Raw genomic sequence first — 25,922 nt, 5'->3', positions numbered from 1 at the left:
TGAAACAGGCAAAAATGATTTCTGTGGTGACGCTGAGGTACATGATTAAAGACTCAATTCAAAGCTAATTTAGTCTTTTGTAAGTAAGAACGTTGCTGGGGCCTGGATCGCAGCTAAACCTGTTTTCTGGCCAGAAATCCTTCTATTTGATGATCTTACAAATACCGCACACGTTTTCCAGTGGTGGAATGTAATGAAGTAAATTTACTCAAGTACAGTATATCAAGCATTTCCCTTTTAATATTTACCCAGCCTTCTCACGTGGTTTCATTTGACGAACACTTCCAGTCCCAAAAAGTTGAATTATCCAAGATTTCACCAAAGTGCAAACATCAGAGTTAAGTCCAAATGATAAATACACATTTGACCTTGTTTTCTTTTGTTTCGTCTCCCATTAATCATTTCATTTCATTTAAACTCAGGTCTTCTTGAAATTTGGGTCTTATGTGACGTATTGTCTCTGGACAGAGATGAAAAATATTGGTTTAAAAACAACCATTAGGTGGATCTGACAGCTTGTTCGGTAAATCGCAGGCGCAGTTTTAGACAGGAGTATTTTCACATCTGGCTGTGTTACTGTCCCTTAACTCCTCTCAGTTTTAGAGTTTTGAATTGTGAACGGTTTAAATTCTACAGGATAGTTTACATGAAGTTCAGTAAGACATGTTTTATGATTTAGAGTGGAAAGGGTTGCTCCTTTGCAAACCAGAAAGCTGCTGCAGTTCATCAGAAATCCTTATTTATGTGCATTCATCTGCAGAAAACGTCAACAGCAGTCCGTATATTTTGGTATAGTGCTGACTTTCAGGCATGTTAGCAGACTCTGAAAATGAACTGGGAGGCTGGGATGCGTGCCTGAGATACAGCAGACGATCTATCACGCGGAAAAGCTCAAGTACGTTCTGAGCTCCTGGAAAAAAACTGCCTCCAGCAGCTGTGCTGTCTAAACATGAGTCCCGACCAAAAAAAAAAAAAAAAAAGCGCAGTTTGGCCCTTTCTCGTATTTGATGGTCGCTTATTGCACAGTTTGACATGTGACTGAGACGTATTTGGATCCTTTACTTAACCAATAGCACAAAAAAAACTCAGAGTCCTACATTCAAAGCCAGTGTCACCCCCCAAATGAACTTTAAGTGTGGGCAGTAAAAAAAATGACCCTGTGATTGATACATTATTATATCTGACATTAGATTGTTAATGCTGACGCACCGGTGTGTAAGGAGCATGTTATTGTTTTAGCTGGTTGAAGTGGAGCTAGTTTTAGGCAGTGCAGTGCGGTGGTTCCCGGCCCTCAAAGGGCCACAAGATAAATCTGAGGAGCCGAGACGCGATGATGGGGGCCGTGAGGGTCTGAAAACCAAAGTTCTGCTAGTCTCTGTTCAGTTTTACCTCTTTTTAAACTTTCATCTTTTATGAAATATTGGTTGATTTTACCTCTTTGGGGCTCAAGCAGTGATTTAAATGAAACAACCACGTATATCTGAAAGATGACGAGGGCATCCAACCAGGCACTGTCATTTCGTAAAGAGTCACAATGTTTTTTGTGTAAAATCTAAATCTGAAAAGTTACTATAGCTGTTTGTATGGGAGTAAGAAATATAATATTTCCTCCTGAAATGTAATGGAGAAAAAGTATAAAGTAGCATGAAATGAAATTACTGAAGTAAAGTACAAGCGTTTCCTTTTACTTAAGTACAGTACCTAAGGAAATGTACTCAGTTGCTCTCCACCTCTGGTTGTGTGAAACCTGTCGTGCACAGCGAGAGCTCTCGACGAGGACAGGAAGGGTGAGGAAGGAGGAGGAAAAGTCAGCGGATTCAGTTTAGAGTTATTTTAATCAACTTCCAACAATAATCTGTCCTGGCATGGAGACATCCTGTTTTTACACACACACACACACACACACACACACACACGTGTAGCATGTAAAACAGGAACCTTACACACGGGACGCCGTTTGAGTCCCGCTTGAGTCCACACTCCAAGGTCAAACGCGGGAGAGTTCATCCAGGCTCCACACAGATCTACAAGCCCCGCGAGTCCAATCTGACGTAATGCGCTGATGCTGCAACGGTCCGCTTGCCTTCGACGCTGGCAACCACCCAGGGTCAAAGGTCAAACCCATGTTCTGATCCCTGTCAGGTCAGCAGGGTGTGTTGAAAAACACGCACCGGACACAATCTGGCAACGCAGATAAATGTGAAGGTCAATCCCCTGCAAAGAGGATTCAGAATACAGTGTGTGTGTGTGTGTGTGTGTGTGTGTGTGTGTGTGTGTGTGTGTGTGTGTGTGTGTGTAAGTAGAAATTGTCCTTTAGTAGATTGGACCCACTGGCCTCACCTATACACTAGGAGTACCGGTTTGAGTTTTACCTCACTTTCTGACACACCTTCAAAGGGCTGTTTGGGGGTCAAGACCTGGTTTTAGGGTTCAGGTTAGGATCAGGTTTAGGCCAGGGTTGGGGTCAGGGGCTAGAGAGTGCATTACGCCAATGAGCGTCCTCCCAAAGGCTGAGATCCGCCACCGTGTCGACCACCAACAACAGGCTCACAACGTCTGCGTGTCGCTCTGTCTGTAGGCATGTAAGTGTCTGTCTGGATTGTCTGGTTACGTTACTCATCATGTGGCAGCAGGAGGCCTGGTCCCTGTGGGAGCCTGGGAGCGTCTCCTCCGCCTACTACCGATAGAAGATGTTGATCTCTCTCTCAGCGTATCGCGACACTCCTGAGCTGAACTGGGGCCTGCCCCGAGGACCAGGTTTACTTAAATGTACAGCCCCCGCATCCGCACTGGGCTATTTCATACCTCCCAGTTTACGTCCGACATCAACATTCAGGGCAAGTGAGTTGCCAGCACTTCGCGTAGCCGGGTTGAAAATAAGACCGTGGAGCGCGACTTAAAGTCAGGAGACCAGAGTCCACGTCCCATCGCAGACCTGCAATCCGCAGTTGCCTTTTAATAACCGTAAGCGCAACCTTTTTTATCTCAGTTGCCATGCCCAGTAGAAAGTCACAAAGGAAAAACGCTTGTTTGACATAATCATCATCTGAACGAATTCGGAGTTTAGTCATGTTACCCCCGTCAATCAAAATAAAACTTAGAAGACGTCTTGGGTCCTCTTATACGACAACTGACGCGGCTGAATTTATTACGTTTTCTTCTGCTTGTTTCTGAGTTTTGTGAGTTTGTGAATGAAACCTGGCCACAAACAGAGCAGAGCTCTTTGCCTTATAAACCCGTGCGGGGGCGTCGATTATCGTAACGACCAAATCTCAGAAACGGGCGCCTTCTCGAGAACAAGTGTCCTTCATCGGGGGTGAGAACACTCATTTTTAGCACGGCCCCATATTAAATAGAATAACACAGGGAGCCACTTGTCATTATTGCTCGTTACGGTGCTGGATCACTGTTGCATTCGTCTGAGTGCCAAGTGCCACGGCCTTTTTCAACAGGTTTTCATTGGTCTCACCGGCAGAGTCCTGGTCACAACCATGGCTTCTCTAAAGCGAGGGTTTTTTTTTCTACCTGCTGAGGAGAAAGGGACCTGGTGAACAGAGGAAATTCTCTTTTCCCCAGCTACGTGCTGGACTACAAATCACGACCGATTTGTCTCGGGTTAAACGCATAACAAGTGCTGTATTTTAGGGTGGATTTTATGAGCAGCCGCTGAGCCGGGACGCCCCCCCACAAGTGTCATTTTGTCCGAGCAAAATGCTCAAGGCCTCAGGAGGCAGAACAAGAATTTCCATTTCACACTCGGGTGAAATTCCAGATTGGCTGAGCTCACACCACAGCCCTTTCAATGGCCTACATTATGCCAAGTAAAGTCAACGATGTGAAAGGAAAAACACCAGAAAAAAGCTCCTCGCATACACAGTACGAGGCTTTGAATTTATATTTTTGGGCTCTCGGCCGACTCTTCCTATTAGGGTCAGTTATGAAAAGTGAAAACACAAGGATAAATCATTATGTTACTCATCCAAGTAGCCTGATAACAAGAAGGATAAGTTGCAGAATGCAGTAGTAATTTAAAATAGGTGAGGGCATTTTAAGGGTTGACATTGTATGACTTTTGGCAGACGTTTTTATCTACGCCGCTTTAAAAAGAGTACGTGCAATTTTAACTCCGGACCCCCACGGTCCTGGCTGTAGTGCAGGTTTTCGAGGCAGATTTTCCAAACCTCAGGGAGCCTTGTCTGTGTGAAGCCCCGCATGCTGTGCCACATATATGCTTCTTTCCTCATTTTTCGGATATTGGGTTTCTGCTTCTTAAGAGCACCGGCTACACTAACGCAAAGCAATATCTTGGGGCCATTGGACAGAGATGCAGAAATCAAGGAAACATTATACACACACAGGGGTTAGAGGAAGTTGACAGAGTTTAGGTCTGAATATAAAATACAGAACTCCCGAATCCCCAATTTCTCGAGATCGTCCCGTCCGTGGCTTTAGTGTAGCAGTTTGCAAACTCCGACAGCTATGAGAAATGGCTGTGTGTGTGTGTGTATCAAACCTGCAAGCTCGCCTACAGACTGACAACCGAATCTGCTAAAGTGTCCTCAGAGACGTCGTCCCGATGGACTTCTTCTCTTCAACGTTTTAAAGATGTCCCGTGTTTTGAGTCGCTGTAGGTTGAATCATACATGTATGTAACATTCAGGGGAGATTTGTATCATTTAAGATGTGTGGCTGCCAATTTTGAGAAGTTTTTATTTTAGTTCTCTGAAATTGAAGCAGCCCGTGCTCAAACGTCTGATAACGGCACGTTTGAAGAAATAAGTGTTTCACTGCCCACTGTGGTGCGGTGCGTTGCGGGGGTTTCAACCGGTTTCACCTCTGACCGTACAGCATCGGCGACGGGCGGCGTTGGCCGTGGTCAGAAAGAAACCTATAGACTCAGACATTCAAAGACCGGGGTGACCATTTCGAGGAGGGAAGTTCCCGAGACTTCGTACAGTTGAATCGAGTATCGCAAATCGACGAGACGAAGGGGATTCAAAGGTGCAGAGGTTAAGGACTTTACCTCTCTTCTTGCAATAGGCCTCGTGATGTAGTTGCATTTTTTCCAACGTGTATGCGTAGACAAGCACTGCAATGCTGCGATATTTTCTCCTTTGAGGACTGACAATTTTGGTCACGGTGTGATCGGCAACAGTCAAACTGAGCCGCAACACACAAGGAGCTCACCGCAGTGTTAACGCCGACACCGCGACAGGTCGGCGGCTCCGGCGAGCGGCTCTGTTCGTTTGTCCTCCTGACACTCAACCCCCAGCGCCACGGCTGTTGTTGCATTTTGCGGCTATGCAGCATGGATTTCTGAAGGACACACACGACCAGCTCTTTAAATCAGCTGAACAAAACACGTAATCACGTAATAAAATCTTAGCCATTATCTAGGTTGTTCACTGTGTTAGCCGTGTTCCACTAGCCACTGTTAAAGGTTGAGCTCAAACAGTGTGATCACTTCATCTCTGATCCCCATGGAGGGTGACCGTGTACACAGAGTTACAGAGTTCATCTCAAAAGAAGCGGCTAAACTCGAGGATGAATCACTAGCGTGTTGAAATATTCCCTCAAACCAAACATTAATATCTAGGAACCTTGAGTGAAACGCTGTTTTCTGACTCGTCGCATCCTGTCAAGAAATTCAAATCAGGTTTGTGGATCTGAGTCTCTGCCAAACAACAGGTCGAGACGGCACCACACAACATGGTAATTATATTACATAAGAACCAATTAGTCATGAAACTCAAGCTCCAATCGAGCTGTTAGGTGTGTGTGTGTGTGTGTGTGTGTAGACGTTGTCCTTTGCTAGACTGAACCCACTGGCCTCACTCCCTGCAGGACCGCAGGGTATCAAATACAACACACACTCATGCACGCAAACAGGCTCCCACTGTGACCTTCATTCTTATTTTCTTGTACTTAGGGTTTGTGTGTCTGGGTGTGTGTGTGTGTGTGTGTGTGTGTGTGTGTGTGTGTGTGTGTGTGTGTGTGTGTGTGCGTGCGGGCGTGTGCGTGTGCTGGGCGGGCATCTTTATCAACCTTGTACATTGTGTCCACTCGCACTGCACTTTCTAACTTGCCGTTCTGAGCGTCCAGAACCCGCGACTCTTCTTATGCTCACACTGTACCGGTCGATCCGGCGGGAAAGATGCGGAGCTCGCACCGAACGTGAGCATGGAGCCCCCCCGGGCGTCTGCGTGGCTTGACAGAAAAACCGAGGTTCACATTTTAAAAAAAGGCAGTAATACGCCAGGTGCACGGAGACATGACTTCTCTGACACTTTCAATGCAGAAAGCAGACCCGTCATGGCGCGCCGTATTTTAGGCGCTCACTGTTGTGACGTTTCCGAGCCGCTTCCTCGGTTAAGCGGCGGGAGCTTGTTTCGTTTCTGCTGGTGGCACTTGTTCTATTTCGGCTCCTACCAACAACAGTAAAGGTAAATTGGTTTGGCAGAGAAATTTCTATGGTCGTTTTTAAGACAAGTGCTTTTTTGCCAGTGAAAGACTCAAAGAATAGTTGCCTTTCCTGCCAATCTGGTCACTAATCTCCTCAGCGAAACATCAGTCCTTTCCTCAGACTTGGTAAATTTGCAGACTGAAAAGACTTTGCCCGGCCTACACGCTGTAAAGGGGACGACATGGTCGTACGGAAACATGTTGTGCGAAACCTGCTTTTTCTTTCTGTCCCTGTGTTGTCAAAACGCCGAGGCTAAGGTGACAAAGCAAGAGACAGCAGCACAAGTCATAGACGCCAGACGCACCTGTTGTTTCAGGCAGTAGGACAAATTTCACGGCAGCCGTAAACCGAAGTGTTTGACCACACAAACTGCGGAAGTGTCTTCTTATGCTGACAGGTACGATTAACACGTCAAGTAAAATTTAAACGTCTTTTTCTGTCGCGGAAACAAGACTAGTTTCGATTTAACTGCTGACCTCATTGGACCCTCTGAGTAACTTCCAGGCAGCAGCGTAAAGCTGCGTGAATCTTGTACCAGTGGAAGCGGTGACAGCCGTAACACCCTTCAGTGCATAAAAATGAACTGCCGAAGCGCGTCCTTCCTCAGCTTCTGCTGAATCCATCAGACTCGGCATCCACAGGGCCGCTCGGATTTTCAAGCTGAAAGTTCACAGCCCAAACGGGTGCTTCCCGGAAACAGTGGCTGCGTCCTCTAAGTGAGTACTGAACGCCCTTTAGGGTGACGAGCTGGCGTAAAAAAGGTCAAAAGACTTCTGATTTCTCCGGTGGTGACCCATAAATATGCTAAGCTGTCGGTGTAGCTACGAACATACAACAGTGCGCATGTAAAATTACTATGAATGGAATACGGCTCTGTGACGAATCTGGTGAATGTTCTGAGGATCCCGGGGCAACGCAGCCAAGCGGTTCTACACAACCAAACTCCAACAGCAACATTTTGTAGGAAACGTGTACCGACAACAACAGTCAGTCAGGAAAATGTTCAGACATCGTATTTGTTCCCCACCGATGTGACAAGTGGATAATACAACACTTGTAGTGACTCCGGCATTATTACACTTTTTTGTGGTTGTGTTTAGACTCTCACAGCACTTGGTTCAGGTCAGGGAAAGATCGGGGTCCGGATGTGACCAGTTCCATCTACCCCAACCACCTCCTGGCGACTCGGCCGCCGTTAATGACTGTGCAGCTCCATTCGTTCAGAAAAATACGTTGCCCCTGAACGCGATCCAGCCGGAGATCGAGTTTCCTACGAAACATCCTTGCTGTCGCGTTTTAGTTGTATATAAACCTGATTTCTAGGAGACAGGGTTGGAACCGGAGGCCCAGAAGACAAGTTAGTTAGTTAGTTCGTTTAGTTGGTCTTTGTTCAGAAGCAAGGTGGATGTTTAGACAGTCAGCAAAGACAAACGAGTCTAGAAAGGGAGCGGGTAGACAAGGAAAAACCAAAAGCAGGTGAAGATCGTGACCGGTCGGGCCTTCAGGCCACACCAGGCGTCCGTCCCAACACCCACACTCTGTGTCTTTGTGAAGGGGTCATCAGAGCTGCACCGGGACACAGGTACCGGTTGGGTTTATTTCATTTCCACAACTGATTAAGTGGGATCGACCCTACATCATTAAAGTTTTAGTCACATGACAGTGAACAACAAACACACTAAGAAGCTGAAGGAGTATTAAAGAGCATGTAGGTCTCCTGTGCATAACAGAGACAACGTGACGTTATCTGGATGGTTTCTGTCTGATGAAACTGTTCAGGAAGGAACACATTTCTCTAAACGTTTGATGAAAGGATTTGATATTTCATATTTATGTTCACAGCATCAGATTTGTAACATTAATCTTGTCAGTCTCATTGAGAAGAACTGATTTTTGATTTTAAGTGGCAACCATCCACGGAGTTTCTGCCACGAATGCGTAGAGTTTGGACACGAATAATAATGTTCATCCGGCGAGTAACAAACTTCTGCTTCTTCACGCCTGTTGATAACTGTCCAACCAAAAATCAGCACACAACAGCATCACTGTCAATAGCTGGTGTGGTGCAACAGACTGAACCGAGCTGCGGGAAGCGGTATTCGGCGAGGTGTGCCGCGTGTTGGCATCTTTCCATCATCGGACAAGGTTGTGGCGGCGCTAGGCGGTGGTACCCGCCCGGCGGGTACTGGGACGGTTCCGAGGTCTGGATGCATGAGTGTGGCTGGAAGGCAGGTATGCACAGGGAGTGGCCGATGGCCTGCAGGCAGGTACTAATCGGGTGACGGAGGACCAGCAGTGAAGGCTGAGGAACCGCTATGAAATGTACTGCATTTTCAGACTCGAATTTACAGACCCTGCCGAGCAGTAGGATGGGTCTGGAATGAGAGAGAGCAGAACTGGCCAGTTTATAAAATGGGCAGAAAAGTGCAAAATAAATAAAGATTTTTATATGAGCATTTAGAGATGTTTCCCCAATTTGATTTTAAAAAGAAAAAAGCAAGAGCTTCATCAATTTATCCGTAAATTGCATCTACAATGAAAAATTGGATTTATAGAAAATGGAATCTGTTTTTGTCATTTGTTTACAACAATTACTGGTAAAAAAAAAAAAAAAACATGAACTTTAAATAGCAGCCTAAGAGTTTAATAACTTTGACTTTGTTGTTATATGATTTTCCATGTATTAATGCTACTCTGTAAATCCATCTGGAAGTAAAGGTTTGGGGGTAAAGGTTCAAACTCTGCGTTTTAAATTTTCCTCTGCGGATTAGTTCAGGACAGAAGGCAAGTCCTGGTAATCTCATTTAAATACTGTCGTATATCACAGCTATAAATTCCAACGGGCCTCCACCCAGTGGTTCAGACGAATCCCAGTCAGCTGTAACGGGACCCTCAGGTATCACACACTACATCTGCTGTGAGCATCTCTTCCTCCCAGGTTCTGTTGAATCTATTAGCATCTTAGATCAACAATCCGATGCCTGCAGCACAAGGACAGACTAAACCCGCAGGCCATTTAGGACTCGGCACACTTAAGACAGTCGTTTGTCTGGAGGAGCTGCCTCGGAGGAGCTCTCAGAGTGGTTGTCCTAGTTGTCTCCCGTTGGATTCATGATAGAATAAGAAATAAACATAAGTAGATCAGCAGTAAAATGGAGAAATAGGTGGAATAGCAGATAGACAGACGAAAAAAATCCCTATATACATTGTTTTTTTAGACAGAACACATGCACACCTGCACAGCCGCCTCACACATTTTAAACTTGATTCAATTAAATATTCCTTACGATACAGTAATACTGGTGGACTCTGCTGTTTAAAGACTTTAGTGGATACAAAAGGCTTCATTTAACGCATACAGGGCGCACACACAAACACAAACACACACTGTCCAGGCGGGGAGCGAAAGATGGAAGGTGGCAAAAAAAATTTTTTAAAAAGTACCGTGTTGCACACAATATGCGTCACACACGCAACCTGCACGCGTGTGGTTGGGTTTGACAGAGGAGGAGAGAGCTGACGTGTTCAGTTCTACATGAGTGTGTGCACAGGCAAGTGGTGTTGACTGCAGGGCTAATGGAGGGGAAGACAGCGGAGGGACGGAGTGATTACAAACCCAGAGCTCTGCGCCTCCACCTCCTCCGTCCCGTCCTCAACGTCTCCTCCTCCTCCTCCTCGCGTCTCTCACATCGCGGAAGAACCGCAAAATGCCAAGAAGCAGACCCGAGACAGACAAATTAGGAGAGAGGAGGAAAGAGTAACGAAGAGAGGCGCACAGACGCAGTGATGCCTCTTCATCTGTCTCGGAGACAGAAACAGCAGAGGATGAGATGGATGAGGAGAGAAAGAACAACAGGGATTCCCGCTTTTTTTCCCCCTCGGCTGTGAATACCAAAGAGCGTAGAGAGACCGGGGCCCAGGCAGAAGGAGAGGACTAGGTCGTGGAGGAGTGTGTCTCCTACACAATATACATCAGCGTGGGAGACAGAAGGAAAGGTGCCTCTTAGCAGCGCTGGGGACACTCTTCAACTCAGCCCAATGTCCCTCAGTTGTTCACACTGGATGTTTGGATTTATGTCCATGAACCAGTCACATAGCCTCCTCTACACAAGTGCTTTTTTTTACTAATTATCCAGCACTGGGTTATGCCCTTGGTTCTACATTTGCGATCTCACAGATTCCCACTGCCTCCCCGGGGTGCAAACCAGGCCAACCTTTAAATCGACCCTTTTTCCACAGTGGAGGCCAGAGCCCACCAAGCGGGTTTGCGGTTGCAAGTTTAGTTGCATGTAAACGTGATTTCTAGGAGACGGGGTTGGTCTAACTACGCAAATGTTCCGCAAACTCTGTTTCCTAAACTGCCCATCAAAACGAATGGTTTTCTGTTTTTACTTTGATCCGTTTCTTCATGCATTTGTGATCATCACAGGCCAAAGCCGTTGAATTTGCTGCAGCTTCCCTGTAAAATTGTGACCCAACTCTTGTGGGGTTTGTTTTCGTGAGTTCTTTTGCGAGACACCGCCTTCAGCAGTACGCCAGGTTTGCTTGAATGCATGTAATGAGTGAGGTAGTGCAACAGACAGACACTCAGTTGCATGTCGGTTATTAGTGCGTGTGCCCTACAGTGAATGTGGACTGCTTCCACGTTCACCCTTGGCTCATCGGCAGAAAGGAACCGGGATCATCTGCACGCGTCTCTATTTCAGTGTTGTGTGAACATGAAGCGACGCCACCGGAATCTGAACAAGAGCGACTTGGCGGCTTCTGATGTTTTTTTCTCATCGGACAAGACGCAGCGACGAAGTAAGCAACGTCTTTCTGTTTTGGTTTGTTTCGTTTTGTTTCGCCGGTTGCCCGTGAAGCCCAGTGGGCAGAGTCGGGGTTTGAGGACGGAATCCGACCCGTTTGATGCGATCTCCTAACGCTCACGACTCTGTACGCTGGCCCGCTGAAAGTAAACAGCCTGGATTTTAAGTGTAATCCACATCTGGATGCCAAAGTTATCGCGGACATTGCTCGCATAGTTCCGCACTCATCTGTTTATTGATGAACATAATCAGATAAGCATTATGTTCATCAACTTGCCAGTACACACAGATGTGGACCGTCACTCTGAATCTGTACGTAAGTGTGTTGGACGAACCAGATGTTTTTCATCTTTTGTAGAAGAAGATGAATATGTGCGCGAACATCCAAGTGTCTGTGCAGGGTTGTGTGTGTATGTGTGTGTTGGAAAGTAGAGATGTTTGTATCTTTTGAGGACACAGAGAAGCCAGAGGAGGCATGTGCGAGTGTGTGTGTGTGAGGAGCCCAGATGTTTGTATCTCCTCAGGAAAATAGAGATGAACGCTGTGTGTGAAAGAGTTTATGTCAATAGATTTAAGAGATTATGTTACTTTAAAGTCGTCTAATCTTTGCTCTGGCTCGGCCTAAACACACAGGAACCCTGGATATCACTACATAACACAACACACAGCAGGTAGAGCGGGGGCAGTGGAGAGGGAGGGGGGGGGGCGAGGACGGTCCGCGAAGCGAGTTAAAACCGAGAGCGGGGGGAGAAAACAGCCAGAGGACGAAGGGAAAAGAGATCGAGACAAACGGAGTGATGGAGACAGGGGCGTGAAAGAGAGGCGGACAGGAGGAGACAGAGAAATTGGAAAAAGGAGACGAGAGAGGAGACACAGCAGCGAGGTAAACGTTGGCACCTGCAGAGGAGAGCTCCTCTCACACACTCTCCCTCTTCTCTCCTCTAACCTACATCACCTTTTTTTTTTTACATTATTTCCTGTGGAAGAACTGAGAGTTGTCTGTCCTCCCTTTGACCGTATTTGTGTGTTTTGTTCAATGACAGGAGAACTCATGCTGGACTGTGAGCGGAGTTTACTTGAGACCTCGTAAAATAACTAACCGTCATGTCTTCGGTCAGGTTTAATCGCAGTGCAAGACGGCAGCAAAGAAAACCTACCCAGTCAGGAAAAGTAACCGGACACTTTCCCTCAACTCAAATATGATTAGACTTGTACTTTACAGGGTTATTTCCATTTCATCCCACTTGGTACTTGTATTTTTCTATATTTTGAAATATTGTACATTTGACTCCGTGACACTTGTGTCACGTCCGTAGGGAAATAAATATCCTCTAACCTATAACGCTCTAAAGGGCCATTCTGCATAACTTTTTACTCCACCGGCTGAACTTCTCACCTTTCTGCGGTGACGTAGAGGTGTACGCCGAGGCGTGTCAGGACACCGTGACATCGCGGCACACGTCTTACCGCAGCCAATCAGGCGCGGCAGTGCGACTTTCAAGGGGGGCGGGCGGTGAAACGCTGCTTTCCAGCCCAGTGTTTAGCGACTCTCACTCTAAAATTTTGCTTACAATGAGGCTTATACATCATATATGAGTAGCTGGCCGGGTTCTGTGACAAGATCCACCTACCAGCTCCTCTAAAGCTCACTGATTGACATGTCACATCTTGTTTGTTCAACCTGCACAACAATGGCTCATTAGAAATAGTACGGCACAGAAAACGGAAAACCGTCATTTTGACACTTTGGTTTCTCTGCAGAACTACGGCTTTAATAAAATGTAAAAACGTATCTGCGCATAGGAAGACAGAAATACAGTTGCACACTCAGAAATGACTGTTTCTTTAACATGTTTTTGAGCACTGGTATGACAAAAGATTCCTAAATTGTACTCTAACAAATTTTCCCATCGCCCTGAGCATCTTACCCCCCAAACTCCCCCCTGTCATCGTCTACATTTCACCTTTCGCTTCACTAACAAGCCCCGCACTTCTTTCCCCTCCAAACTGAATCTGAAGACTTTGACAGAGTGGTTTGTTGAAAACGGGCGCTAACACAACTCGAGATCGAACGACCCGAAAAACAAAACCTCGGCGCTCGGTGAAGACACAAGGGTCAAAGTGGGTCACATCGCCCTGACGTGTCATCACCAGTTACTAATCCGTTGCTTTTAGATGTTTGGTTCATCTAGCGGCCACTTCTTCTTCAAAAGGAAACCAACTGGCATTTACACAGATATATTGATTTCTGCCCTTTGTCCTCGACCTTTGACCCTCCGATTGTGTGTGTATGTCAGAATTTCTCATCTCAGTTCAAAACTTCACTTTGCGGTGTGATGATTTGTTTCAATCAGTCCAAGATGTCTTTATACCATACAGGAGCCATAGACAGGTGACTGGGTGTGCAAAGTCCATGACTGCGACACCGTGGATCGAGGTTCACGTCCTGTGTCCCGCATGTTGTTAGGTTCAGGCTACGCAAACGCTTGGTCAAGGTTAGGGAGAGTCTAATATACAAGACTGTACAAAAGTTTCAGGCCCTGCAGATGTTTAGATTCTTATTCCGTCACACGGCACCATCAGGAGGCGTCTGATCAGCCCCAGATTTATTCTGCAGCAGGACAAGGAGCCCAAACACACAGCCAGAGCCATGAAGACCATGTCTTCGGGGACAAGAGGAACAAGGAGTCCTGCAACAGGTGGTCTGGCCCCCCGCATGATGTTGAGCCCTGGTCTCAGCATCATGGAGTCAGTCTGGGATCACATGAAGAGAGAGACTGAATCCACAGAAGAACCGTGGCCGGTTCTCCATGATACTTGGAACAGCCCACCTGCCGAGAACCGGAAAACTGTGTGCAGGTGCACCGAGGTGCTGCTGGGGGTCAGGGCAAATACAGATCTGATTATGGTTTTATTCTGAAGTTAAGTGATAAATCGAGACTATTATTTATTTCACTTTACTTTTAGTGCTTAAAACGTTTGCACAGTACTCTGTATTATATTAATAGGCTGTAATTACTGGAAATACTCAAGAAGAGTACAAGTGTCTCAAAACTGCACTTAAGTGCAGTACTTGAGTAAAAGTATTTAGTTACTTTCCACCACTTACTTTGATAGCAGCTGCAAAAACCTGTTGATTTTTAAAATGGAAGAATAAACACAGGGAGCAACCACACATCAGTCAGAACACAGCAACACACATACTGAGCAGCTATAGCATCAGTTTGAGGAACACTGTGAGCAAACACCGTGCTTGTGTGTCCGTCTCCATCCAGAACAGCATAGTTCTTCACCCTGGAGGACATGAGTCACCCGTGACCTCTGACCCCTCCGCCGTGAGCCAATCGTGTTCGAGCTGGCACCGGGCCAAAAGTGAGGACAGAGCGTCAGTGACGATCCGCAACTGGACGAAAACAAACCAACGTTGAAATAAAAAAAACCCCATTTAGGATTAATTCAAACGAAGAAAATTAAAAAGTCCCGCTCTCCCACGCACATGCGCGTCTCTTCTTTCTCTTGTCTTGCTGAAGAATCTCTCTGATCCCACAATTTATGGAAAATAACTTAACTGGCACGAAACTGTACTGACACAGATTTGGTCATTTTCTGGTCTTAATACGATAAAAGATGTTTTGGGGACTGTGTTTGCTTGGGAATTGGAAAAAGTCCCCGAGGCCCATTTAAAGTAATTTAATGCCGTCTCCCAGAGATCACAGATGCTCTCTGAGCCAGAGAGGTTTGGAAGATGAGGAGAGAGAGGGGGGGTAGACACGTAAAAAAAGGAAAGAAAAGGAGACTAAAAAAAAAAAAACCACGAGGACAGATGGGAGGAACTCAAGATAACAAAAAACATCTTTTCACTGACAGAGAGATGCAGGAGGGATGAGTGGGGGGCTACAACAAGGGGAAAAGGACCCCAGAAACACACACACACACACACACACAGGCATGTACCACACACATGCTCTCTGTGTGTAATGCACCGAGTGCAGGATTTTAAAACGCTGCTGGAAAGTAACTAAGTACATTTACTCAGGCACTTGTACTTTAGACGAGTGTCCCCAGTTCATGCCACGTTATACTTGTACTCCATCACATTTCAGAGGGACATTTTCACTCCACCGCATTTATCTGACAGATATAGTTACTAGTTACTTCTCAGATTAAGACTTCACATATGATAATCATATAAAATGCAAGGTACTGTTACGGATTAAACCAGTGGTTCTCAGCCATTTTGGCCTGTGAACTCTTCTGATGTCTATGAATTATTAGCACTTTCAGTACAGAGAGTGATTTCCCCCTTTAAACGTCTCAGATGGTTTCATTAACTTAACAGTCCGAGGCCAAAACTGGTGAAATTATCCAAATCTTTGACAGAAAAGGAGAGGAAAAAGAAAAAGGTCCAAAAAATGAAAACAGATTTGTGTATCGCAACTTGGTTTTTTTCTTCTTTCCTCTCACATTAATCATCTCAGGACCCCTCAGATTTATCTGGTGTCCCATTTGTTTTTGGGGGGGGGCCTAGGTTGGGAACCACTGCACTAAACTATCTAACTGTATATGAGGTAGTTAAAAGCAGCTCCGCCTGGAGCGGCTGCAACAGTAAAATGCTGCTGAAGCATCGATGCATCAGTATTTAAAATCATTTCGTATAAAAATGATGCATCAACGAGAGGAAACCGTGAGTACTTTTGCTTACATTTCACTTTTACTTCAGAAGGATACCGAATGCAGGACTTGTAATGGAGTATTTTCTTTACTTGTGTACTCGTGACTTTTGCGTAAGGCAAGGATCTGAGTGCGTCTTCGCTGCCTAATAAAATACATCGACCGTGATTATCTGGTTGGCGTATTGGATGAAGTCCATCATTTCAGATGCTCCTTAAAAAGGAACGTTCACGGTAGTGGAAGTCTCCGATGTCTTTGGCAACCGTTGCATCTATCTTGACTTCTGATCGGGGACTTGCAGTAATCAGGAGCAGAATCTGCTTTGCGTGCTCTATCGCTATTTTTCATTTTACCCAGAAGCGTTGTGTAACCTTCCCTTGCTCAGAGAATCATGTTACTGGGCCTGCATTTGTTTTGGCTCTGGTCTGACAATCAGTGAGAATCCTACTTCTCTCTATCATTATGAATTGATCTCATAATTATTATCGTTTGCTTAAAATGAGACCGTCCGTATCATAAAATCAACAGCGCTGCCCCGGTCAAACACAAGCAAACCACACTCTGCTGCGATCAATGAGGGGCAAGAGGCGCCACGCTGCAGTTATACCACTGAGAAAAGTCTAGGGGGCCCAGATCGGTGTGGATGGGTGGGCTCACAAAGCGTCCCGTCTCCCACCAACAGCCGATGACGGTAATCTCCTATAACCTCGACCCGGTAGTTTTAGTTTCCTGAACTGAAGAGATTTTAGCTTGGGAGGCGGCAGAACAGAAGGCGTTGGCGACTCGTTCTGGGTCTTTTTGGAAGGCGCTGACAAAACGACACCGGAGGTTCTACACACTGGTGGAAAATAACCAAGGACTCAAGTACTCTGCTTAAGTATACATTTGAGAAAAACTTGTACTTTATTTTAGAATTTTCATTCCATGCTACCTTATGCTTCTACTCCACTAAATTTACCTGGACAGCTGGAGTTACAGATTAAGAAGTGAAAAAAAACCTTATAAAAGACACTCGACTGTTAGAGATGAAACTAGGCTGCATTAATTGTCAGTTCAACTTTTGATTGTTTGGTCTAAAAAATGACAGAAAACAGTCAAAAAAAATAAATAAGTGAAAAAAAATAAAAACACGTTTATCAGTTTCCCAGGCCCAGGTGACATCTTAAACCCACCGTAAACTAAAATATTCATCCATATTCCCTTTAAATGAAACTTATCATCAAATTGTTCTACATACAGCTGCTAAAATTAGCTGCACCCTGACCAGCTGCAACAGCGAAATTCTGCTGATGTTAATCTGTCAATAATTATAATCTAATGATATAACATTTGTAACAACACGGCACAACACTCTGAAAGGGGCCGTGCTGCACTACTGTACATTTACCTGAGTAAAATTTTGAATGCAGGACTTTTATATTGTGCTGTTGCTGCCTTTTGTCAAAGAAAGGATCCGGATACTTCTCCCGACACTGGTTCACCTCCTGCTGCACCTCATCAGAAATCACGGCTCACACCTACCACACGCATCGTAATTGACCAGCGAAGAAAAACTGGCGAATGCAACGAGGTTCTCTCAATTCACTGGGACGTGCCCCTTAGGAAAGAATCTGCGCGTACGACGAGGCACAGAGGCCCGCGGCCCGCTGACCTTTCGGGATTTCCCGGGCTTCCCGGGTTCGAGTCTGTCACCACTTACAAGCCGCTTTGTTTGACGGCTGCAACCGAGGGAAGGGACTGATCACTACGGAGTCGGAACGAGGCGAATGCAGAAGTAGAAATGAGGCTAATTACGCCGAGCTGAGGGAGAGCGATTACCAGTGAGGCCGCCGAAACCACACTTAAATCACACTGTCACACCCCACCCACAAAAAGAGGGGAGAGAAGAAAATCTATTCCCTCTGTTTGTGTTTTACATGGAGGTTTGAACAGCGTGTGTGTGTGTGTGTGTGTGTGTGTGTGTGAATGTAAACATTTATGTGTCAGGCATGTGTCTGCTTATGTACAAATGTGTGTACTTGTGAATCGCAGATGATGTACGGGCCCCTCGTGAGGGTCTGCTGCGCGCTAACAGCTTTGTGGCCAGACACACACAGCCACACACACAGCCACACACACACACACACACACACACGCATAAACACACACTCTCTCACACTCACAGGCCCCAACCTCCCACCTCGTCAACACATGGGACCATGAAATCACTTGCAGGTCAAGGCTAATTTTTTTAAGACCAGATCTCACCCAAACTTTTCTTCAGACCACTGCCCCCCCCCTCCACACACACACACACACACACACACACTTTTCATCCCCCATGAATTCTTCATCACCCGAGGAATGTGCCTCCCTCCTCTCACATGCGAATCACATTCCAGATTTTATTTATTTTTTGTTCTGCTCATAAGTAAAACCTGTAATTAGAGCATTGACTTTCTTATTTACTTCATATCTTCTACACATGTTTCTAAGTTGCATTCTCTCGAGAGATTCTCAGTCATTTTCAATTACGGTGAAACAAGAAGCTGCAAGTTTTTCGTTCCAACCAAAAGCTCCAGCGGCTGCACTCGGTGACCTGCACACCTCCGGCCAACCAGCAGCTAATTAATCATCGGTGAAATCAGCTGGCGGGGTGCCGGTGTGAAGGAAAACAGCAGGATAGCAAAAAGAAAAAAATGAAAAAAATCTGAAAATAAACATCAGATTTGTCTAGGAACGCAAATAAGCATCTTCTAGCACAAAAAGTACAGAAGACAAAAAAAAAAATGAACTGGGTTGGAAGGGTTGGAAAAGACAAAACTAGAAGGTAGTTTGAAACACCACTGGAAAGACGGGAAGTCAAGGTTGTAGGAACAGTTGACTTCACAGAATTACTTTTGAAAGTTTCCTTTGTTTTAATCAGGACCGAAGCCCAACGCCCAAGTTCGTTTTACTGGCCAAAAGTTAAAGGATTTTTCTGGTTTATTACACCAGTGCCACTGGATCTTATTTTTGTGGCCTTGGCCATTGTTTCTGTTGGTTGTGATAACATATCACTCACCGCAGTCGGCCTAATTCCTTGGGTCCAAGTCTGACGAACACGTCCAAAGAAAAACGAGAGCCGAGACAATCATACAAGCTGTAAACAAACCTTGAGGTTGGTCGAACTTATGTGAAAGAGAAAGGTGAACAGTCGACTTATTACCCAAACTGTTCGTTCAATAGATACCGACTGGCTCAACGTATTGTACCGTATTTACCAGAGTTGTGTGCACACGGTTTTCCTGCAATGACGGATTACCACCAACATTTTGGACGCACTCACAACTGGTTTCACCGCCGGATAAAGTTGTTCAGGTCAACTGTGTTGTGTTGTTTGCAATCTGCCTCACGTTTTCTTGCCCTGTTGGAGTACAAAGCGCAAAGCTACTGTAAGCGACAGAAACGACGGCCAAAACTACAAAAATCTTTAAAATTTTATGTATGAAATCGACGAGACCTGGACGTGACAATCTGAGACTTTAACCTGAAAGACACTGGTCTCCAGTTTTGACCTGATAAAGTCCCAGAAACTTGTTTACAGTCATGCTAAGGACTCTCTGAGGCTGTACTCAGGCGCCGCGGAGCACGCTAACATGCTCACACTAGCGATGTCGACATGACGGCGTTTGCTGTTTTCACCGTCTGACTGTAGTGGGTTAGCGTGCTGACAAATGCCAAATAACGCAAAGCGCAGAGGGCGCCGGGCCGATGGGAATGTCTTTGGGATTGCAGGTATTTGTTCGTGAAACATCTATCGTTATCTAAGTCATTTGATGAGGAGAAATTTTGGGTAAGTGAAGATTTTGACCTGCTGGTGGCGCTAGAAGAAGCGTCGAGGGATCACCCGAGTCAAAAATGAGGATTTATCCTCTGCCATGAATGTCTGAACAAATTTCATGGGAAACCATCAAAAAGTTGTTTGGACATTTCAGTCTGGACCACAGTGGTGGACTCGACAGACCCGTCCAGTCTGTCAAAGACAGATGTTGCGTAGCTTTCCCATCTCTCCTTCAACGCAGAGGCTTCAGAGGGACTTGGCCACAGTAACGCTAACAGCTTTGAGGGAAGTCGCTGAAATGCCATTCACTTAGTGGCCTGCATCGCATCTTGCAATTTGTTTACAAAGAATGGACAGGAACTTATCTCGAGTGACTCGAGCCTTGGACTTAACCCAAACAAAGTCATGTGAAAACACCTCTGGAAGTCACATGAAAACGCTGAGGCACGTCGCCCTCATCACTTCTTCTTTTAGCAGTGTGGAAATGTAACCGGACATCACTCTCCGTCACAAACGTTGGTGCTAATCTGGAAGAAAATATACCTTTTGATCACCAGGAGTCCTAATTTAAGCTGCCGGAGTTTCTTCATTGAAATCGTTTTGAGAAAGAATCTCTGAGGGTAAAGTCCGCGCTTTAGAAACGTTTTTAAAGGTTCAAAATGTTCTGTGAAATAATTGCAGCTGTCAGACGTCTTCTCTCACAGTCCTTTTCTCTCCATCCCTGCAGACAGATGCTATTTCTCACTCCGTTTCTGCCCTGGCTCTTATTTTCCTACAGGCTCTGTCTTAGTGTAAACAGTGGAGGTCTACGGATCCCTTAAGGTGGGAGTGACAACATCCAACGACCTCAGCTGTGCATGTGTGTGTGTGTGACCCAGGCCCCCCTTTTTAAACAGCTCATTTACAGGAGTAGAGGGTGTGTCAGGGTTTTAAACATTGTTAAAGGGGATCTGGGACGTTTCTTGTTCATGTTGCTCGGATTTTGTTCCACAGATGTTCAGGACTGATCTGGTGCTTTTTGTAACGGACTGTACATCCTCTTGTTTATAGTCATTACTCTTCTGTCTTGTAATTTTACTTTTCTCATATCCACAACATACAATCTAGGGTTTTTTTTTCCGTCTCGTTTGTGTTTCGTGGTGCTCATTGTTTCATCTTTTACCATCACGCTAGACGGCCACAGCTCTCCCTCTCCCTCTCCGTCCGTCCGTCCGTCTCGCTGCTTCATGGCCACATGTGGTGGTGATTCAGTGGTTCAGAGGAAATCCCCCATTTCCTCCGAAACAAACACAAAGTTAGGAGAAAAAAATGTGACACTTTTTTCCCTTTTTTTTTTTTTTCTGCAGAAAAACGCAGGCTTAACCCTCAAACATCAGACTCAAACTCTCAGACGTGTTTCAGAGCATGTAGCTACTATGACGACATTTTTCTCAGGTGATGGGAGTGAAACAGGAGGAAACGTACGGTGAGACTGACTGAAACAGCCGAAGCGTCTTGCAGGTGATTCTGTGCACTGGCGTGTTGAGAAACGCCGCGTCTACACCCAGGGAGCGCAGCGGAGCCGACGGGGGGGAGGTGGATGTTATCTGTGACGGCAGAAATAGACGCTCTGGTTGGTTCGGTGGTGGATGTCTGTGGCATTCCTCACATCACTTGTTACAGCTGGTCAACGTGGCGTTCAGCCAGGACCGAACTCTGCTATTCTGATGCTCTCAGCTAAACGAGACCGAGCCGATCCCCCCCAGGTCTGGCATTTCTCAAAGCTTCTACCCACCATTTGTTAAGCAGGCTATAATAAGGAAACACAGTTGAGATACTGTCAGCGCCACTGGTTCCATCTTTAATAATGCATCGTATTTTATAAGCTCGCTATGTGTTTTTTATGTTAATCTTCAAAGTACTACATCTGTCAGATAAAGTACCCCAAAATTGTACTCTGGCACAAAAGCCCAGTCAAGTCAATTTTATGGCCCAAAATCACAAATTTGCCCCAGAGGACTTTGCACTCTGTGCAGCACACGACTCTCTGGCCTTCATCCGCGATTCGGACGGGGAAAAAATTCCCAAACTCCCAGCACTGGAGAAAATATATGCTGTTGCTTTCCACCACTACCGACTATTAAATAGAATTAACTGAGGAAGACAAACGATGGCGGGTGGGGGTTGACGTGCCCTCCCCACCTCCCCATAAAAAAAAAAAATTGCTCCTACGACCACAAGTGTATTTGTTTGAGATTCAAAGGGATGAGGAAGCTTCCCTCCACTGGTCTCTGGACGCAGCTTCCTCATCCAAAATAAATTCTAGAAAATACATCATATTTCAACTTAAACGGTTCTATGTTCTTGTTTGGGGATTGTATGTGAATGATTTAGAATTAACGGGCAGGAAACGATAACACATAAACACAGTGTTTATCCATGTAAAACAAAAAATACTTGACATACTCTGCAGGAAGAAACCATTTGTGTGTGTGTGTGTGTGTGTGTGTGTGTGTGTGTGTGTGTGTGTGTGTGTGTGTGTGTGTGTGTGTGTGTGTGTGTGTGTGTAGTACAGTAGAAGTGCTTACTTGGCTAACATTGGTCCAGAATCATCAGACCTGGTTTCTCTATCCCTGTGTGTTATGTGTGGTTGCTTGGTGACCGTTGCTGGTCTTGGCACCGGGACCAGAGTATGTTTTACATTCTGGGTCAGGACTCCAAACTGGGTTATTCTGAACTACTTATATTGGCAGCATATTTCGGCCAAACTATTGGTTCAAATCCCAGTCACGGCGGCGCCAAATTGAGTGCGGATGGCCTCGATTCAGCTCGTCTGCTGAAGTGCTCTTGTGCAAGACAGTAAATCCATAGCAGCTCATGATCTGCAGAAAACGAACAAAAATGAAACAAGGACAAGAAAAGCAGAGGAGGAGATGCCGGCCAAGATATTCAAGAAAACTGCGCATCCGTCATGTTTACCGACACAGTCGACCTCAATAGGCTGCTGAATGGAGAAGTTTGGACCAGGATTAATCTGTTGTTCCGCATAAGACGCACAAGGCTTCAACAGTGAGTTATGAACTCATCTGAAAAGGAAACAGCTGATGACCGTGTAGATAGAAAGAACAGTGATGTTGTTTTAGCTTCTCCCAAACTCAAGGTTCACAGGAACCACTTGAAAGTCTCTGAGCAGATGGCATTCAGACTGTCTGTGTGTGTGTGTGTGTGTGTGTGTGTGTGTGTGTGTGTGTGTGTGTGTGTGTGTGTGTGTGTGTGTGCGCGTGAGGACACTACACTTGCATACACACGGTATTTTTCTGTAGAACGAGAGTGTGTTTACCTGTGTATGAAAACTGTACATGATCTGATTTTCTAAATCACTGTTTGACCTTTGGGCTTTCGTGCCACACTTTGCTGTTTTGTTTTCTCTCAACCGCCGTGGACGAAATGCTTTCGCGGTCACTTATAGAAAAATCCCGTTTGGTCGGAATCACATTTGATGCAGATGAAAAACAACTGAAAAGTTACAGACACTCAGGCACGACGACACCTTTTTTACTAACACTTGTGGTCGACTAAAACTCCTTTGGACCTTTTTTGAAATTTTGCAGCTTTTCATGGCAGTTTACCAAAGGAATTAGAGACTGAGGTCAGAGAGGAACCTGATTCGTCTCAGACGTAAACAACACTGACCGGCTTAGAAAGAAAGGGTAGATGTTGACAAGGTGAACTTCAGAGAGGCTTGTTTTGGATTGTCCGAGAGCAAGGGTGGTCTTGTTGATTCAAGTGTTCGCACGTGTGTGTTTTATAAAGTGAATGTAAAAAAAAAAGAAAAAAAATAGGAAATAGTGCTTTCGTCACTGACTTTGTCTATTTTCACTAACACCAGTAACAAAAGATACATTTCATCGACCCCAATCATCAAAATAAAGAGTAAACAGTTTGCCCGAACAGGAACAACCCTATGTCCTAAAAATTACGTACATACCAAACCACTACGGTTTTTGTCCCCGATTAAATTGTGGTGGCAGCGTAATCTCTGTCTGGATTATGTTCAGAAGCAACATTTTGCTTTTTCTTTCTTTTTTTAATGAAGCGCTACATTTATTAACAGCAGCGGCGTCAACAGATGGCGGTTGGGTTGGATGGGTGGACGTCCAAAGCACACAACTATCACACCAGAGACCAGGGTCCACATCCAGACTCCCGTCTGTGGTTTAGGCAACAAAAGCGCTTTGGTTAACGTTAGTCAGAAACTGTGATTTTTTTCACTTTTTCTCTATCAAACCAGACCAGGATCTTTCCCGAACCCTAACCAAGAGCTGGGAGAGTCTAAACAGAGCCACAAAAAAGTTTAATAATGCTGGAGTCTCTTGCATCGGCAAGATCCGATATTTTGGTGGAAAACAATTGTGTCGTCTGTGAACATTTTACTGAGACGTTCATTATCAACGTGGTTGCAACTTGCCAAATATGAACATTCACAAAGTATCCTAATTACATTTATACAAAGACTAATCCAGTCACAGTTACGTTTCCCTCAAAACACATGTGCTGTTGCAGATTAGTTGTATATAAGTGTAATTTCCGGGACACGGGGTTGCAGGGCCCGGTGGCAGATGCCTGTTAAATACTGGGATAACATCTCAGGACAGCTGATGGAAAGTGGTTTACGTTTTTAAAATGCCGGTTTGGGTACAAACAAGTCATGAGTACTGTCAATGTATTGATTTGAGATTGGTGCGATTGAGTTTCTCCGTCATGGCGGTTTGGTGTCGCAGATGTGTCGTCAACAGACTGCCTGCTCGTAGCATCATCCTCTGTCACTGAGCTGATGTGGGATAATTGGGACTGATATGGGAAGACTGGGAATGCTTAAGGGATGGGACTTTGGCGTTTGAGATTTACTTCTCGCTCTCTCTCTCTGCCTCTCACCAGGATGTCGGTGAAGCTGCGATTCGACTCTCCCTCAGATGGAGGTTTGGTCACCAGGAGCCGCTCATTCACCGGGTTCAGCTCTCTGAATAGACGACGGTGAGTGACGCACTGTTACAGCCGATGGGAATGCAGACGATAATGAACCTCGCGTTTACCTTTGATCCATTCAGTCTCAAAGAAATCACAAAGAGGAACTAATGAGGTCTTTGTTTTGAAGTCATGCCCCACGCGGGACATCCAAAACCTCTGCTGATCGGTTGATACAGCTGCCAGTTTTACACCAGTTAGCACTTGAAACACGTGACTTTGAGCTGATTAAGATCATAAAGCAAGTAGGCTTGGGTAAGTATAGGTGTGGTTTCGATAGGAACTATGGTTTTACAAATTGTGGACAAGGCTGAGCACGTAGCACAAGGTGCATCCCTTGGCCAAGGCACGCTATCACCCTCAAAGTCAATGAAGTAGCTTGCTCACTAACAAACACTGTGTAAATAAGCATAACCCGCACTTTCTCCCACACTTTACGTGACGCTGTGCCAAAGCAGCACTTGATTTTTGTTTGCGTCTGTAATCCTGGAGGACGAAGAAAAGACGGATCCCAGAGAGAACAATAATGATCTTCTCCTCCACAGACACGTCTCAACATCCTCACCCACCACTGCATTGTTCTTGTTTTTGTTGTTTGTTTGTTTTGTGTGTTTGTTTTGGGTTTTTTGTTTTGTTTCTTTGACAAAATACTGTGCAGTCACCAGGCAAATTTTGCTTCCATTAGCATGAAGTTGAACATCTTCCACTTTCGACCCCTCAGTGTGGTTGAACTTTGACGGACGAAATCATGGGGCCCTGCCATGTCCAGCCAGTTTGTTTACATTCTTGTTTTATAGCTGCGAGGCGAAATAAGACAGGCAGCAGATAAGAAACGACGCCGTTTGGCCGTAGTGAATCCCCGAACAGTGACAGAGGTTAATGACCGTTAACACCGGACCTCCAGACCTCTAACCATGCCAGCTGCTGCAGATTTCGGACTTTCCCACACTGTCAAATGCACCTGAGGCCGACACTAACACGTGCACGCACAGAAAAAGATATAATGTGAAACGTGTACAAACTGGTCTGGTGATGAAAGACGCTCCCACGTGGTCTAACATTCAGACGCCCTCCAACGCTGTTGGTTTGACAGTGTGAGCGGGACTCCGCGATGCTGAGCCCCGTCCAAACCAACAGAAGAAAACGTGTTTGAGGGATCATTTCCCAGAGGAGA

At 45.5% G+C, this 25,922-nt stretch overlaps 1 protein-coding gene across 6 annotated transcripts in view; it reads left to right on the top strand.

Annotated features, from left to right (window-relative positions):
• ripor3 (RIPOR family member 3) overlaps window positions 1–25,922 on the top strand; it is a 60,622-nt gene that overhangs the window by 10,102 nt on the left and 24,598 nt on the right. For 4 of the 6 annotated variants that reach the window (XM_040159014.1, XM_040159011.1, XM_040159017.1 and 1 more), the window contains exon 2: window positions 24,662–24,757. In XM_040159014.1, coding sequence (XP_040014948.1) covers window positions 24,663–24,757 — 95 coding nt within the window. In that variant the 5' untranslated portion in view covers window position 24,662. Of the gene's footprint in view, window positions 1–12,118; window positions 12,155–20,219; window positions 20,365–24,661; window positions 24,758–25,922 lie in introns of those variants that run through there. The other 2 variants (XM_040159013.1, XM_040159012.1) reach the window with 2 other exon arrangements.

The sequence above is a fragment of the Xiphias gladius genome, chromosome 21 (assembly GCF_016859285.1).
Source record: "Xiphias gladius isolate SHS-SW01 ecotype Sanya breed wild chromosome 21, ASM1685928v1, whole genome shotgun sequence".
Lineage (NCBI taxonomy): Eukaryota > Metazoa > Chordata > Actinopteri > Istiophoriformes > Xiphiidae > Xiphias > Xiphias gladius.
This window is presented reverse-complemented; position numbering and strand designations above follow the sequence as displayed.